This window comes from Nomascus leucogenys, chromosome 19, assembly GCF_006542625.1.
Source record: "Nomascus leucogenys isolate Asia chromosome 19, Asia_NLE_v1, whole genome shotgun sequence".
NCBI lineage: Eukaryota > Metazoa > Chordata > Mammalia > Primates > Hylobatidae > Nomascus > Nomascus leucogenys.
The window spans coordinates 28155249-28172312 of NC_044399.1; the positions used below are offsets into that span (position 1 = coordinate 28155249).

Below are 17064 nucleotides of genomic sequence, written 5' to 3' on the forward strand. Positions count from 1 at the left end.
TAATGATTAATGGATAAGTATTTGTTGACAGAAATTAAACACACAATCAATAAAAGTAAAACTTCTGCCTGGGCAACATCATGAGACCTCATTTCTACAAAAAAATTTTTAAATTAGCCAGACATGGTGGCGTGTGCCTGCAGTCCCAGCTATTCAGGAGGCTGAGGCGGAGGATTTCTTGAGCCCGGGAGTTTAAGGCTGCAGTTAGCTATGATCACACCACTGAACTCCAGCCTAGGCAATGGAGCAAGACTCTGCCTTGAAAAAAAAAAGAAAAAGAATAAAATGATAAATTGGACTTCATCAATATTAAAAACTTTTGCTTTATAAAAAGCCCTGTTAAAAGGATTAAAAATACAAACTATACAGTGGCTTACACCTGTAATCCCAGCACTTTGGGAGGCCAAGGCAGGCGGATCACCTGAGGTCAGGGGTTCAAGACCAGCCTGGTCAAAATGGTGAAACCCTGTCTCTACTGAAAATATAAAAAATTAGCCAGGCATGGCGGCACATGCCTGTAATCCCAGCTACTCGGGAGGCTGAGGCAGAAGAATCGCTTGAATCCAGGACGGGGAGGTTGCAGTGAGCTGAGATCAGGCCACTGCACTCCAGCCTGGCAACAAGAGCGAACTCCATCTCAAACAAACAAACAAAAAAAAACTATAGATTGGGAGAATATATTTTCAAGCCATGTATCTGACAAAGGCTAGAATATATAGTGAACTCTCAAAACCCAACACACACACACATCCAATTGAAGATAGCCAAAAGACATGAAGAAATATTTCACCAAAGACATACAAATAGCAAATAAGTACATGAAAAGATGATTAACATGATGAGCCATTGCAGAAATGAAAATCACTCAATGAGTACAACGTATGTTATTCAGGTGATAGATACTCTAAAAGCCCTGACTTCACCACTAAGCAATCTAGGTATGTAACAAAACTGCACCTGTACTCGATAAATTTATACAAATAAATAAAAAAAATTTTTAAAAACTACAATGAGATACCTCTATATACTTATCAAAATAGCTAACATAAAGCCAGGCACAGTGTCTCACACCTGTAATCCCAGCATTTTGAGAGGCCAAAGAGGGCCGATCACTTGAGTCCACGAGTTTGAGATCAGCCTGGGCAACATGGTGAAACCCCATCTCTACAAAAAATACAAAAATTAGCCAGGAGTCGTGGCATGCAACTGTAATCCCAGGTACTCAGGCAGCTGAGGCATAAGAATTGCTTGAACCCAGGGGGCAGAGGTTGGAGTGAGTCATGATCGTGCCACTGCATGCCAGCCTGAGTGACAGAGAGAGCCTCTGTCCCAAAAAAAAAATTAAAAAAAAAATAAATAAATAACATTAAAAATAGTGACAAGACCAAATGCTGGTAAGGATGAGGAGAAACTGAATTACTTATACATTGCTGGTGGGAATGTAAAATGGAAAACAGTTGGCACTTCCTTTATAAATTAACATGCAATTAAAACATGAGCTGGCAATTGCACTCCTGGACATTTGCCCTAGAGAAATAAAAAATTATGTTTATACAAAACCCTGTACACTAATATTTATCACAACTTTATTCAAAATAGCACAAATTGGAAACAATTCAGCTGTCCTTCAAAGGGTGAATGGTTAAACAAACAGTAGTATAACCATACCACGGAATACATGCAATAACAAGCAACAAATATTGATACACGACAACCTGGATGAGTCCTCTGAGAATTATGCAAAATTTAAAAAGCCAATCCCAAAAGGTTACATACCGTACAATTCATTTATATAACATTCTTGAAGTGACAAAATTTTTCAAAAGGATTAGCAGTTATTATCAGGGGTTAACAAAGGAGTAGGCGTGAGTGGGAAGGGGGTACTGCCATAAAAAGGCAACCCAAGGAATCCTTGTGGTGATGGAAATGTCCAGTATCTCAACCGTTATCAATGTTAATATCCTGATTGTGATATTATACTATATAGTTTTGTAAGAGATTACCACTGGGGGAACCCAAATATACACAAGATCTCTCTATATTATTCCTTTTTTTTTTATTTGATTTATTTTTTATTTTATTTTTTTTTGAGAGAGAGAGTCTCACTCTGTCGCCCAGGCTGGAGTGCAATGGAACGATCTCAGCTCAATGCAACCTCTGCTTCCCAGGTTCAAGCAATTCTCCTCTCTCAGCCTCCTGAGGAGCTGGGATTACAGACGTGCGCCACCACGCCCAGCTAATTTTTGTATTTTTAGTAGAGACGGGTTTCTCCACATTGGCCAGGTTGCTCTTGAACCCCGACTTCCTGGTGACCCGCCGGCGTCCACCTCCCAAAGTGCTGGGATTACAGGCATGAGCCACCACACCTGGGTATTCCTTACAACTGCATGTAAATCTACAATTATTTTAACGTAAAATGTTTAATTTAGAAAATAACTGCTCTTTTTTTTTTTTCATAAACAGGGTCTTGCTCTGTCACCCAGGTTGGAGTGCAGTGGTGCATTCGTAGTTCACTGTAACCTCAAACTCCCAGGGTCAAGTGATTCTCCTGCCTCACTAGGACTACATGCCACCATGCCTGGCTATTTTTTAATTCTCTTTTTTAGAGACAGGGTCTCACTATGTTGCCCAGGCTGGTCTCCAGCCTCTGGCCACAAGAGATCCTCTTGCCCTGGCCTCCCAAAGTGCTGGGATTACAGGAGTGAGTCACCATGCCCTGCTGCTGCTGTCATATTGTTCATGAGTTCTAGTAATTACTAGCTCTATAAATTACAAGAAGAAACATTTTTCATTAAAAAAAAATCTCTAACCAATTTGAGGTTTAGTACCCATAGCTGTTTTTCTCACACTAGAAATAAATATTTTGTTAACAAAAAAATTGTATTACACTCATTCTATGTCTAGTCTGAACAGAAAACCTTGAATCCACTGAGGAGTGACTGGACAGTATAGAAGTAACATGATATCCTTGGAAACCTGGAGATAAAGAAATGTTTCAGAATTTGTTTGGGCTTAAGGGGAACCATTTCGAATAGAAGACACTCAGGACACAGCCCTGTATTCCATGTGCATCAATTTAAAGCTGATTAATAAAACACTGTATAAAAACTAAAATCCTGTACCACAGAACAGTGAACAAAAACTTAAAAAATTAAACTAAAGAAACAGTTCTTTAAAAAAAAATCACATTGTTAACTGTAAATTTATAGCAGCCCACACATTTGTATCATTTTAGTAAAAAATAAAAAGTTTAATTTAGAAAATATCTGCTATCTTCATCATTTATCTTTATCATTTACTGATAAGGGATTAGTCATCCTTTCTGTTATGAACCAGGAACATGAATGAAATCTAAAAATCTATAAGTAAAGCAAGGGTGTCAAGTCCATTCGGTAGAGAAAGAATAACCTCTTCAAAAAACAGTGCTAGGGAAATTAGATTTCCACATGCAAAAGAATGAATTTGGACCTTTCCTTCATACCACATACAAATACTTACTCCAAATGGATCAACAACCTAAATGTAAGAGTTAAAACCATAACAACTCTTAGAAGAAAACACAGGAGTAAATCCTCATGATCATGGAGTGAAAAGAACCCCTATAATTGGAGAAAAGATTTGCAAATCACATATCTGATACGAGATTAATATCCAGAACATATAAATAACTCCTCCAAGTGAATGACAAAAACACAAGCAATCCAATTCAAAAATAGGTAAGGGACTAGAACAGGCATTTCTCCAAAGACATAAGACGATCATTAATGAAAAGATCCTCAATATCACTAATCATTAGGGAAAAGTAAATCAAAACCACAATGAGATACCACTTAACACCTACTATAATTTTAAAAAAAGAAAGAAAATCACAACTGTTGGCAAGGATGTAGAGAAACTGGAACCCTCATTCCATGACAGAAAGAATATTAAGTGTGCAGCCACTGTGGAAAACAGTTTGTTAATTCATCAAAAAGTTAAACATAAAATTACCATATGACCCAGATATCCCACTCCTATATACCCAAAAGAAATGAAAAAAACTCAAACAGATACTCATATTCCAATGTTCACTACAGCATTATTCGCAGATTAAAAAATGAAAACAACCGAAATGCCCATCAAAGGAAGAATAGATCAACAAAATGTGGCACAACAGAATATTATTCAGCCATAAAAATTTTTTTTTTGTAGAGACAGGGTTTCACCATATTGGCCAGGCTGGTCTCAAACTGCTGACCTTGTGATCCGCCCACCTCGGCCTCCCAAAGTGCTGGGATTACAGGCATGAGCCACCACACCTGGCCTTAATGATGTTTTTAATTGTTGTACCATTTTATAAAATACTTTTTCAACATATAATAATGTGGTTTAAAATTTTTTTCTAATTAGAAAAGTTCTGTTAATTTTCTGATGTACAAAAATCTTTGTATTCTTGGAATAAATTCTACTTCTTGTAGTACATTACCAGCAATTATCTGTGTTTAAGTTTTATGTACTTTGTTCACTTTTGTTTCTCTATCTCCTGCCTTCCACACATTCTCCAAAGGCTATGTTATGCTTATGATATTAATCTTTCTGAATTCTTGAATATCTGAAATTGCCAGTATCTCCCCACCCCCACCAGCATACTTGAATAATGATTTACCAAAACAACGACACAATGATATTAAACAACGGCATTACTTGACTCAAAGAAGCGTATTTGAAGTTTTTTAATTAAATAATTTAAGGTGATGAAGTAATAAGAAAATATATATAAACATTTAATATATATGAACTTTTAGAAAACATAAACACATATTTTCTTTACAGCTCATCTAATTTAAAAGAACCACAAAGTGGTTTTTTTTTTTTTTTTTTAAGAAAACTTCAGAGTACTTGCTACAAGCATCAGAAAATAATAATTTTCACATCATAAATCTTAATTGTTATAAAATTCAAAGCTAATATTCTCACGTCGTTAGGGGGAAAACTCTGCCAGATAAAATTTATCTTATTTTAAGCAAACTATCGCAAGGACAAAAAACCAAACACCACATGTTCTCACTCATAGGTGGGAACTGAACAATGAGAACACTTGGACACAGGAAAGGGAACATCACATACCGAGACCTGTCGTGGGGTGCGGAGGGGGAGGAGGGATAGCATTAGGAGATATACCTAATGTAAATGACGAGTTAATAGGTGCAGCACACCAACATGGCAGATGTACACATATGTAACAAACCTGCACGTTGTGCACATGTACCCTAGAATTTAAAGAATAAAAATAAATAAATATCTTACTTTAATAAATTTGATATAAAAACTATTTCTGTGAAATATTTATCTAGTGGCCCACACAAAAATTCAGATCAGCTATTTAAAAGACAAATTAAGACAGATAATTCCCTTCATTACAAATGCTTTTTAAACTAAATACTAAGTTGATTAAAAATAAACACCCTAAAATTATATATCTATGAGAAAACTTCCCTTATTAATCCCAAAAATAAGCCATGAGCCAAAATTACTATAAAGAATAAAGTATCTACCCAATTATTCCTTAAGGGTTAAGGAAAAAAACTATAATAATCAAAACATTAATGATATCTTTCCATAAATACATTTTCTCTTAATATAACATTTATTGTTGCCTTGGAATAATCTCTTACTATGAAAAAAATTCTGATTCTCTACAAATAGAATTCTCTGCATACACAATACAAAGCACTATTTTTATAATAATTCTAAATTGTAAACAATTTGTGTGAAAAACCAGGGAATAAATATTAGAATCAGACTCCTAAAAATCATTACTGATATAACTAAATACCCAGAAAATCAAAGGAATTAGCTATAATACTACAGTAGAAATTTAACATGTATGGATTTAATAATATAATTTCTACTAACACAGTAGTTGTTCAAAAGTCTAGTATGTAATAATTTGTGCTTTTGCTAAAGCACAGATTTGATGTCTTCCTCTAATAAGGATAGTATGAGTCACTTATCTGGTCTAAGGTCAGATACTCTTGTGAAGTCATAGAAAATGCTAGTGCTGCTGTCAAAAGTGAACAACTGAAGGCATCTATGAAAATGATGGTTCTAGGCCAGAAAAGAAATTTGGGATAAACTGTTTTTTTAAAATGTCAAATTTGAAAGCTGCTTGAATCTATAACATGATTAGTCCCAACATATATTTAAAAGAAAACATCAAAGAAGTGAACAGTGGGGTGATGTCAATGAAAATAGAGAAGTAAGGACATCCAGAAATTCTCTTCTCCAAAAATGCAATGAGAAAATTGGCAAAACTGTCAGAATAAACTTAGTCTAAGGCTTGCAGCAATCCCGGCAATATATATTCAAGAATAATGGCTGAATGTTGGTAAAAAAAAAAAAAAAAATAGCAAGTTTTGTGGCATTTTAATGTGCTCTATTCCTGTCCCCCTCTCTCCGGCTATGCAGTAGCCTCAATAGTCAACAACCTACAGTCATGAAAACCAGCAGCCCGGCAGCCACTGGAAGGGGCAAAAGAGAGCTCTAGTTCCTTCAAAGCTTTATTTCCAAAGAGTTGTCATTATTTCACCTGTCTAGTAGTTCTTGGAAATACTCCACCCACAAAGTTGTCTATTTGATCAGAGCTTGCTCAGAGCTTGCTCAGTATAAAAAGTCCCTTGACAAAGCCTGGAAGGCACTTTAGAAAACTTCTGTCTAGTATGAATTGACCACTAAACAAACCAAGCAGAGATATTAGTGGCCATGCACAATAACACAGACTCGGAAGAATTAGTTCAGAGAAGTCACTAAACAAATAATCAAAGCAACATCAATAAATCCCTGGGGAGGAGGAGAATCTGATTTCCAGAGATAACACATTATATAATCTAAAATGTCCAGGATTCAACAGAAAATTACAAGACATACAAAGACATAAGAAAGTATGGCCTATACACAAGGGGCAAAATGCAAACAATGGACATTGTCTCAGAGGGAGGCCCTGATGGAGATACTTAGCAACTTTAAATTGCCTATTTTAAATATGTTCAAAAAACTAAAGGATACTATGTCAGTAGAACTTAATGTAAATATGAGAACAATGTCTCACCAAATAAAGAATACCAATAGAGATTAAAAATTTTTAACGAATCAAATAGAAATTCTGGAGTTGAAAAATTCAGTAATTGAAAAAAATTCAGTAGACATGATAGCAGATTTGAGCAGACAAAAGAAAAAAATCAGTGAATTTAGAGATAGATCAGTTGAGATTACACAGTCTGAGAAACAGAAAGAAAAGTATGACAAGTATGTAAGATAAAAGAAAATATCCAGCATAAAACATATAGAGACAAAAGGATTAAGAGAAAATTTAAGAGTCAGAGATGATATGCGTATGGTCTATCAAATCTATAACTGGAGTTCCAGAAAAAAAAGATAAAGAAAAAAATGAGAGAAAAATTAAAATCTGAAGACATAATGGATAATAGTTTTCCAAAACTGACAAAAGACATTATGCCACAGAGTCAAGAAATCCTACAAACATGAATAAAAACATGAATAGACGATAAAGATTTCTTTTTTTTTTTTTTTTGAGATAGGGTCTCACTCTGTCGCCCAGGCTAGAGTGCAGTGGTATAATCTTGGCTCATTGCAACCTCCACCTCGCAGGCTCAAGCGATTCTCCTGCCTCAGCTTCCCAAGCAGCTGAGATTACAGGCATGTGCCAACACGTCTGGCTAATTTATGCATTTTTAATAGAGACTAGATTTCGCCATGTTGGCCAGGCTGGTCTTGAACTTCTGGCCTCAAGTGATCTACTTGCCTCCACCTCCCAAAGTGCTAGGATTATCAGGCGTGCACTACCACACTTGGCCAGAATATAAAGATTTTTTTCAATGATAAAGATACAAAACAAAATACTCTTAGGCATACCAATATAAATCTAGAAAACTTAAAAGAGAAAAATGGCAGGTTGCCTTTAAATGAGTAGTAATTAGACCGACAGCTGATCACCAGAAAAAAATGGAAGAAGCCAGAAGACAATAAATAACATTGTAAAATACTGAAAGAAAATAACTGCACCCTAGAATTATACTCGCATAAAAGTATCCTAGAAGTAACCAGGAAGAGTGGCATCCACCTGTAGGCCCAGCTCCTCAGGTGGCTAAGGCAGGAGGATCACCTGAGTCCGGGAGTCTAAAGGCTGCAGTGCACTAGGACTACACCTATAAATAACTACCGCACTTCAACCTGGAGAACACAGAGAGACCCCATCTCTTAAAAAAAAAAAAAAAAAAAATGAAAAAATCTTACAAAAATGAAGGCAAAATAAAGACATTTTCAGATAAACAAAAGTGAAGTTTGTCATAGACGACTCCTCACTAAAGTAAATTCTAAAAGAGTCTTCTTGGCCAGGTATGGTGGCTCACGCCTGAATCCCAGTGCTTTGGGTGGCCAAGGCAGGAAGATCACTTGAGGCTAGGAGTTCAAGACCAGCCTTGGGAAACGTAAATTAGCCAGGTGCAGTGGTATGCTACTCCAGAATCTGAGGTGGAAGGAATGTTTGAGCCTAGAAGTTTGAGGTTACAGTGAGCTATCATAGTGCCACTGCATTGTAGCCTGGGTGACAGAGCAAAACCCTGTCTCTAAAAATAAAATAAAACAAAGGATGTTATTCAGATAAAGTTACTTCCATCTACAAAGTGAGGGGTGCAGGAACGAATGAAAATCAATGAAAAGGTCAAATATATGGGCATATCTAAGTAACAGTGACTACATAGAACAGTAATGTCTTGTGGAGGTTAAAGATAGGTGAAGAGAATCTAAAGCTCTTGCACTGTCCAAGAAGAGGGTAAACATCTCAATTAAATAGCAAACTTCAATAAACTAAAGATTGTTTTAATCTTTAGGTAACCACTGAAAAAATTTCAAAAGGGTATATAATTTCAAAATTAATAGAGGAAAATATGGAATCATAAAAAATGTTTTGAGTCCAGGCATGGTGGCTCACACCTGTAATCCCAACACTTTGGAAGGCCAAGGCATGAGGATCATTTGACCCCAGGAGTTCAAGAACAGCCTGGACAAAGTACTGAGATCTCATCTCTACAAAAAAATTAAAAAAAAAAATTAGCTGGGTGTGGTGGTGTACATCTGTAAGTCCCAGCTACTCAGGAAGCTGAGGTGGGAGTACTGCTTGAGCAAAGGAGGTTGAAGCTGCAGTGAGCGGTGTTTGTGCCCCTAGACTCCAGACTGGGCAACAGTGAGATCCTGTCTCAAAAAAAAAAAAAAAAGTTTTGATCAATGCAAAAGAAAGGAAGAGAGGAAAGAGAAAGAAAGATAAGAGAGAAAGAAGCATAGAATGGATAGGCCAAGTAGAAAGCACACGGATACATAAATATATGACTGACCAAATTAATGTAGACTGAAGACTTTCTTAAGAGAAAAAAAAACATGTCTGAATAAAAGAAAAGAAAACCCAACCATATGCTATCAACAGCATAAGCACACAGAAATGTTGAAAGTAAAAGTATGAAAGAAGTCATATTTTGCAAATACTAATAAAAAAAACCTGGAGTCCTTATACTAATATGAAAAAAATGAACTTTTAAACAAAAGACATTATTAGAAATAAAGAGAGGCATTTCATAATGGTTTTAAAAAGGTCAATTCACCAGGAAGATGTAACAATCCTAAACTTGAATGTTCCTATTAAGACAGCTTCCAAACATACAAAGCAAAAATTCTCAGGAACTAGCAGGAGAAATAAGCAAATTCACAATCATAATGTGGTATTTTATCACACTTTTCTCAGTAAATAATTTTTTAAGTAACTAAGGATATGAAATGTTTGAGTGCCATCATTAACAAAACTGATCCACTCTGAATCCAATAACTGCGACATTCACATTATTTTCGGGTACATTCAGAACATTCACCAAAGCTGACCATATGATGAACTGTAAAGCAAATCTCAATAAATACCAAAAGAATAAAATAATACAGAAGAGATTCTCTGATAATAGTATAATTAAGCTAGAATTCAATAAGAAGCATGACGTAGTAAAACACACACACACACACACAAAACAACAAAAAAACCCATATTTGTCTCTGCTCATTTCCTGGCATACAGCTCTAAAACTTTGAGTCTTCAGAGTGATAAAAGTGGTTTTCTATATGCTAACGAGACGAATGGTAGGTACCTGGGGGCTCCTGAATAGCCTCAGGACAGGGGCTGGCTGCCAGGGGGGCCAACCATGAGAGTCAGCTTTACCCTCTGATTTCTGGAGAGGAGAGATGGGCTGAAGGTTGAGTTCATCACCAATGGCCAACGAATTAATCATATCTGCATAATGGAGCCTCCGTAAAAACCCAAAAGGATGGGGTTCGATGGGATTCTGGGTTGATGAGCACATGGAAGATGTTGAGAAGGTGGCATACCCAAAAAGGGCATGGAAGCCCAGGGCCCTTTCCCCCATACCTTGCCCTACTCACATCTTCCATCTGACTGTTCCTGAACTGTATTCTTTAACAGGCCAATAATCTTGTAAAGAAACTGTTTTCATGAGTTGTGCGCACCATTCTAACAAATGATAGAACCTGAGAAAGGGGTCATGGGAACCTCTGATTTGTAGCCAAGTCAGACAGAGGTTGTGGGTAACCTGGGGATCCACCAGACGCAATTGGTGTCTGAAGTGGAAAGCAGTCTTGTAGGACTGAGACCATAACCCATGAGGTCTGTACTAACTCAGGGTGGATAGCATCAGAATTGAATTTAATTGTAGGACATCCAGTTGGTGTGTCTACCAGAGAACTGAACTGAATTACTGTAGGGGGGGGAAAAAAAAACCACATATGTCGTGGCCAGAAATGTTGGTGTGAGCAGTGGAGGAAAAAACAGTTTTCCTTTTGTTAATGTAGGGGAGTTTGTTCTTACAATAAGATAAACAAAAAATCAGCAAGTTTGGAAATTAGTAAATACACTTCTAAATACTTATGGGTCAAGAAGAAATCACAATCGGAATTACAGAAACATTTTGAAATCAATGACAATAAATACAGTACCAATATAAATTTATAAACTGCAGAAAAATAAGTTGAAAAGATTATGAAGAATACAATAAAAGTCTACCACTCATTAATAAAAAACAAACATTCTAATACATTTCTTTTCAATATTTTTTACCAAGAAAGTATATATAGTTTTACCTCAAAAGCCTAAGACTTAACCCCTTGTTCTAAAAAAGAAAACCCATAAACTTTATTTTAATAGCTATAAAAAATTCAACTTATATTTCACTTTCTGTATAAGTCTTTGAGAACAGTTATTTTTATAATTTCCTTCCCCAAAGAGTGCCTAGGATTGCAATAATTTCACGTGTTAATTCAAAAACATAAACTTAGGTCTAGAAGGTTTTTAATAAGCAAATGCACAGAAACATTACTCTCTCATATATTAGAAATAAATATTTTTCTTCACAAGGTTTTCCTTTCTTTCGACTATTCCTGATAAGCATTCAAGTGTTCCTACCTCTTAATAAAGAGTATGAAAGCCCAAAGAAACGTAAACTTTCTTTTAAGTTCTAAGTTAAGCATTAATAAAGTCTTACAGCATTAATTCAGGACCCTAAAAGAACTTGTAAAATATCACACACAATAAATGTAGCATAGTCACTTACCACTTGACCTGTTTTTACGACTTGATTTCCCACCAGTAAGCAGCATCTTGAGACTATTCCGAAACATGGTTATACTCTTCTACTGCAAAACTGTAAAAGAAAATATAGGAAAATGTGTTTAAGAAAACTTGATTTTCATAGCATAAGAGGGTGACTATAGTCAATAACTGTACATGTTTTAATAACTTAAAGGGTGCAGCTGGACTGTTTGCAACCCAATAAATAAATGATTGAGAGGACAGGTACTCCATTCTTCATAATGTGCTTATTTAACATTGCATACCTGTATCAAAACATCTCAGGTACCCCATAAATATATACACCTACTATGTACCCACAAAAAGTAAAAACAAATAAAAATTTAAAAAGAAAAAAGAAAACTTGATTGTTTATCCAAAATATTAAGAATTTAAAATTAATTATAATTAACTATGTTCACCCCATAAATATATACAACTATTATTTACCCATAATTAAAAATGAAAATTAAAAAATAATAAAAGTGCTAAACCAGAAAAAGATAATTAACTCTGTTTAAATATATAGTACAAAACTGTAACTATATGACAAAAAAGACTATTAAACATGTAAATAATTCCTTAAAAGAATACAATACTTTTGACTACCCTAAGAAATAAAGATAGATATCACTGAGGATGCACAGAAATAGAAAACATAATTAGGTAGCTATAAATACTGTCTACCTTTCACTTGACTCTCCATTCTTGGACAATTTTCCCACCTGACACACAAACACACACACCCCCACACACACATTCTAGAAACTTATAGCACCTGCATAACTTCCACTGGTCAAGCCAGAATTCTATCTCACAAGACTACGGCTAAGCATGAATCCGTGCTTATTCCACGTCCCACTCCTACCGAAGGAAAACTCTCTGCCTGCTTTGGATTACATCCTCTCTCACCTTCTCAAGAATTTTATTTTAAAAAATCATCTTCCTTTTCTCTCAAACAGCTTTAATTTTTTTTCTCTCTCCTGAATCATTCCAATCATAACATAAACATTTTAGTCTATCTTGTTCAAAAAGAAAGTCCCACTCTTTACTCCACCACAATTCAATGACTGCTCTTATATCCTCACTCTTCTCAACAGCAAAATTTCCCAGAAGTGTTGTAAGTACTTGGTGTGTCCAGCGGATTAAATAGAGCAAACATGAAGTGGGACAGAGGTCAACAGAAAATATCCAAACCAAAGCATAGAGAGATAAAGACAAAAAATTATACAAAAGAGGACTAGATGCATATGGAACCACTGAAAAGTTCTAACATACATATAAGAAATTTCCTAAGAGCGTGAAAATTGGGAAGAAGCAATATATGAAGTGTGAGCAACCAAGAATTGTCTAACACTAATTAAAAACATAAAGCCACATCTGAAAGAAGCTTGTCAAACTCAAGCAGAATAACTACAAAGAAAAACACTAAGCAAATCATAGCCAAACTGCTAAAAACTAAAGACAATCTTTTAAACAGCCAGACCCCCCAAAAAACACATTTAAAGTAGCAAGAATCAACAGACTGAAAGATACTTTCAACAGAAACGATGAATAGCAAAAAAATAATGACTTAAAAATTCTGAAAAAAAAAAAAACTGGCACCAATCAAGCAATTTACTCTCAGTTTAAAAATATCTTTGCAAAATGAAAATCAAAAGAAAAAACAATTTATTACTAAAAGGGAGTTCTTCCAATAGAAGGAAAATGATACTAGAAAAAAGCATATACATGCAAAAAAGGAAGAGCCATAGAAAGGGTAAATGTGTTCTTAAGTATTAATAAATAATGACTACAAAAATAACAATGATAGGCTGTTCTTTAAAATATATAGATTTAAAATGCATGACAACAATAAAAAAGGAAGGAGTAGGGTAATGGAATTGAAGTTTCTAAGATATCTGTATTACCCAAGAAGAGAAGTAATAATTCATGTTAGACTTCAATAACTCAAAAAACTCATGTAGTAATCTCTAGGATATTCATTAAAAGCAAACTGAGGAGATAAAAAGAATAAGTAAAAACATTTGACTAAACCAAAGAAAGTAAGACATAAGAGAAAAAGTAGCATAGATCTGTGGATAAATGTAAGACAAACAGTAAGGTTTATAATTTAAACTCAAATTATATCCATTACTACGTTCAACACTCTAGTAGAAGACTATAAACATAGATGAACTGAATGCAAAATGATAGGAAAAGATACACTATTCAAACACCAACAAAAAGAAAGGTGGCATCACTAAGCCAATATCAGGCAAAGTAGACTTAAGGCAATACGTATTACTAAAGATAAAGAAAGGCATTTCTTAATAATTAAAAAGTCCTATCAACAAGATGATAGCATAATTCTTTTGTCTATACTGAGACAGGGTCTCATGCTGTCACCCAGGCTGGAGAACAGTGGTGTGATTATAGCTCACTGCAACCCCAAATTCCTGGGCTCAAGTGATCCTCCCACCCCAGCCACCCAAACAGCTAGAACTACAGGTGTGAGCTCCCACACACCACCAATTTTTCTCATTTTTTTTTAAAGATGGGGTCTTACTATGTTTCCCAGGCCAGTCTCCAACTCCTGGACTCAAGCAATCCTCCCACCTCGGCCTCCCAAAGTGCTGAGAATACAGGCGTGAGCCATCTCATGTAGCCAAGATATCATAATTCCAAATCAATGGACCCAATAAGAAAGCCTGTAAACATTTAAAACAAAAAGTATACAAAACTAAAAGGTGACAGACAAATCCACAGTTACATGGGAGACCAACACACCTTTGTCAATAGCTACAAGATCAAGTAGATTAAAAAAAAAAACAACTATGATATATTTGAACTACACAATTAAATAACTAGACTTAAATATATGTAAGCAAATTTCTCTTCCAAATAAAAACAAACTATAACACAAAACACATACCAAAATGGACCATATGTTAGGTCATAAAAGTATCAGCAAATTTTGAAATCTTTCAGAGTATATTCCCTAACCACAAAGCAATTAAGCTAGAAGTAAATATTTTTTTAATCTAGAAAATCTCCTATTGCTTAAAAATTAAGTGATATACTTCTAAATACCCATAAGTTGAACAAAGTAAATAAATCACAATAGGTATTTTTAAATATTTGGAATGAATGATAATAAAAATGACTTATGGGAACTCATAGGATAAAACTAAAGCAATGATTTTAAAGGAATTTATACCTTAAATGTATGTATTAGAAGTGAAGGATGAAAATCAGTATCTAAGCTTCTATTTCAAAAAGTTCAAAAGCAAGCAGCAAATAAAAACTCAAAGAAAGTAGAAGGAAGGAAATGAGTAAAAATAAAAAAATGAATGAAATAGAAAATAAATGCAAAACAGATAAAATCAGCAAAGCCACACATCAGATTTCTGAAAAGTATTAATTAAATCTGCTAAACCAAGGCTGATTGAGGAAAGAAAAAAGAAATCACCAATATCAGAAATGAAATAGAGGACATCATTTCAGATCCTTAATTTAAAAAATAAGATATTATGAACAACTTTATACCAAATTTAACATTTAATACAAAATGTATAAATTCTTTGAAAAATATAACGTCAAAATTAACAAAATGTTGAGCAAAAAATATAAAATAGCCCTATTTCTATTAAAGAAATTGAATTTATCAAAACTCTTCACACACACACACACACACACACACACACAGACACACACATATACACACACAAAAAAACTATACAGCCATGTGGTTTCACTAGTGAATTCTATCAAACTTTTAAGGCACAAACAACACCAATTTTATAAAAATTATTTAAGAAAATAAAAGAAAAAGGAAATACTTCCCAACACATTTTATGAGTATTGCATGATATTAATCCCAAAACCTTATAGATATTATAAGAAAAGAGAAGTGCAGACCAACATACCTCATGAACATAGACGCAAAAATATCCTTAACAAAAGACACTGAAAACTCTACAATGTTGCTTAACAATAACAAAAGAAATCTTTAAAGACAACCTAAGTAAGTGGAGATATGCCATGTTCATGGATTGAAAAGTTGAATACTGTTAAAATGTCACTTCTCTCCAAATTGTTCTAAAGAGATAACAATCTCAAATTCCAGCAGGCTGGTTTTTTTTTTTTTTTTTTTTTTTTTTTTTTTTTTTTTTTTTTTAGAAATTGCAAAGCTGATTCTAAAGCACACGTGATAATGCAAGGAAATGAAAACACCAAAGCAATGTTGAAAACCAACAAAAAGGCTTGGGCATTTATACTACCCGAATTCAAAATTTACTCTACAGCTCTTTCTTGTTGATGAGAATATGGTATCAACAGAAGTACTGACAAGCAGATGAACAGAATAGAACAGACAGTCCAGAAAAAGACCTACACTACATGGCCATTTGTTTTTGACCAAGTCATTAACAGGTAAAGGAAAGTCTTTTCAACAAATCACGGTGAAACAAAGAGATTATGCATTTTTTTAAAAAAATGACCTACATACCATGCTATTAATTCAAAATAAACATCACATAAAAGCTAAAATTATAAAGATTTTTTTAAAAATTCAGAGCAGTGTGAAGAAGGAGGTGACAACAACCTCCAGATCAACCAAAGCCCATGAGTCACTGCATCCCTGTGACCAGTGCCCACATCCCACCACCGATGCCACCATGCCCATGAGAAAGACTGAAGGGGATAGATACCAAACAGAGATAAAGCCAATGTGAAGGATAAACCACAGAGAAAATCCACAAGGTTGTCTGCTAAACCTGCTCCTCTAAAACCAGAGCCAAAGTCTAAAAAGGCCCCTGGTCAAGAAGGGAAAGAAGGTACCCACAGAGGGTAAGGGGAATAACCCTGCAGAAAATGGAAATGCCAAAACAGAGCAGGCACTGAAAGCTGAAGGTGCCGGAGATACCAAGTGAAGTGTGTGCATTTTTGACAACTGTGTACCTCTGGTGACTGTATGGTTTGAAATACTATTTTTTATCAAGTTTTATAAAAATGCAGAATTTTGTTTTCTTTTTTTTTTTTTTTTAAAGCTATGCTGTTAGCACACAGAACACTTCATTGTTGTTTTTTGGGGAAGAGGCATATATCACTACTAGAATGTATCCAAAGCTGGACTGATGTAAGGAAAACACCTTTTCCCTTCTAGTTTTAAGAAACTTTCTCTTGGCTCCCAGGAGGAAGGATTTCCTGACTTTGACACACATAGCCACCTTGGCACAAATGCCACATGGTATGAAAAAACAAATTCATTCTTATGTCCTCTTCTCCCTTTCCACCTTCAGCACAGACTTAACGCCTTAAGCCCAAACACCTGTTGGGACCTCAGCCCCAGTAATTGGTTACCAGTGTGTCAGGCAATCTGAACCTTCCAGTGATGCCACTGAGAT

The 17064-nt window shown here is 35.0% G+C and overlaps 1 protein-coding gene across 4 annotated transcripts in view; it reads right to left on the minus strand.

The window, feature by feature from the left end:
- Positions 1 to 17064, minus strand: part of TANC2 (tetratricopeptide repeat, ankyrin repeat and coiled-coil containing 2) — a 484030-nt gene that overhangs the window by 417526 nt on the left and 49440 nt on the right. For all 4 annotated transcript variants that reach the window (XM_030800293.1, XM_012497692.2, XM_030800292.1 and 1 more), the window contains exon 2: positions 11661 to 11750. In XM_030800293.1, coding sequence (XP_030656153.1) covers positions 11661 to 11727 — 67 coding nt within the window. In that variant the 5' untranslated portion in view covers positions 11728 to 11750. The remainder of the gene's footprint in view (positions 1 to 11660; positions 11751 to 17064) is intronic.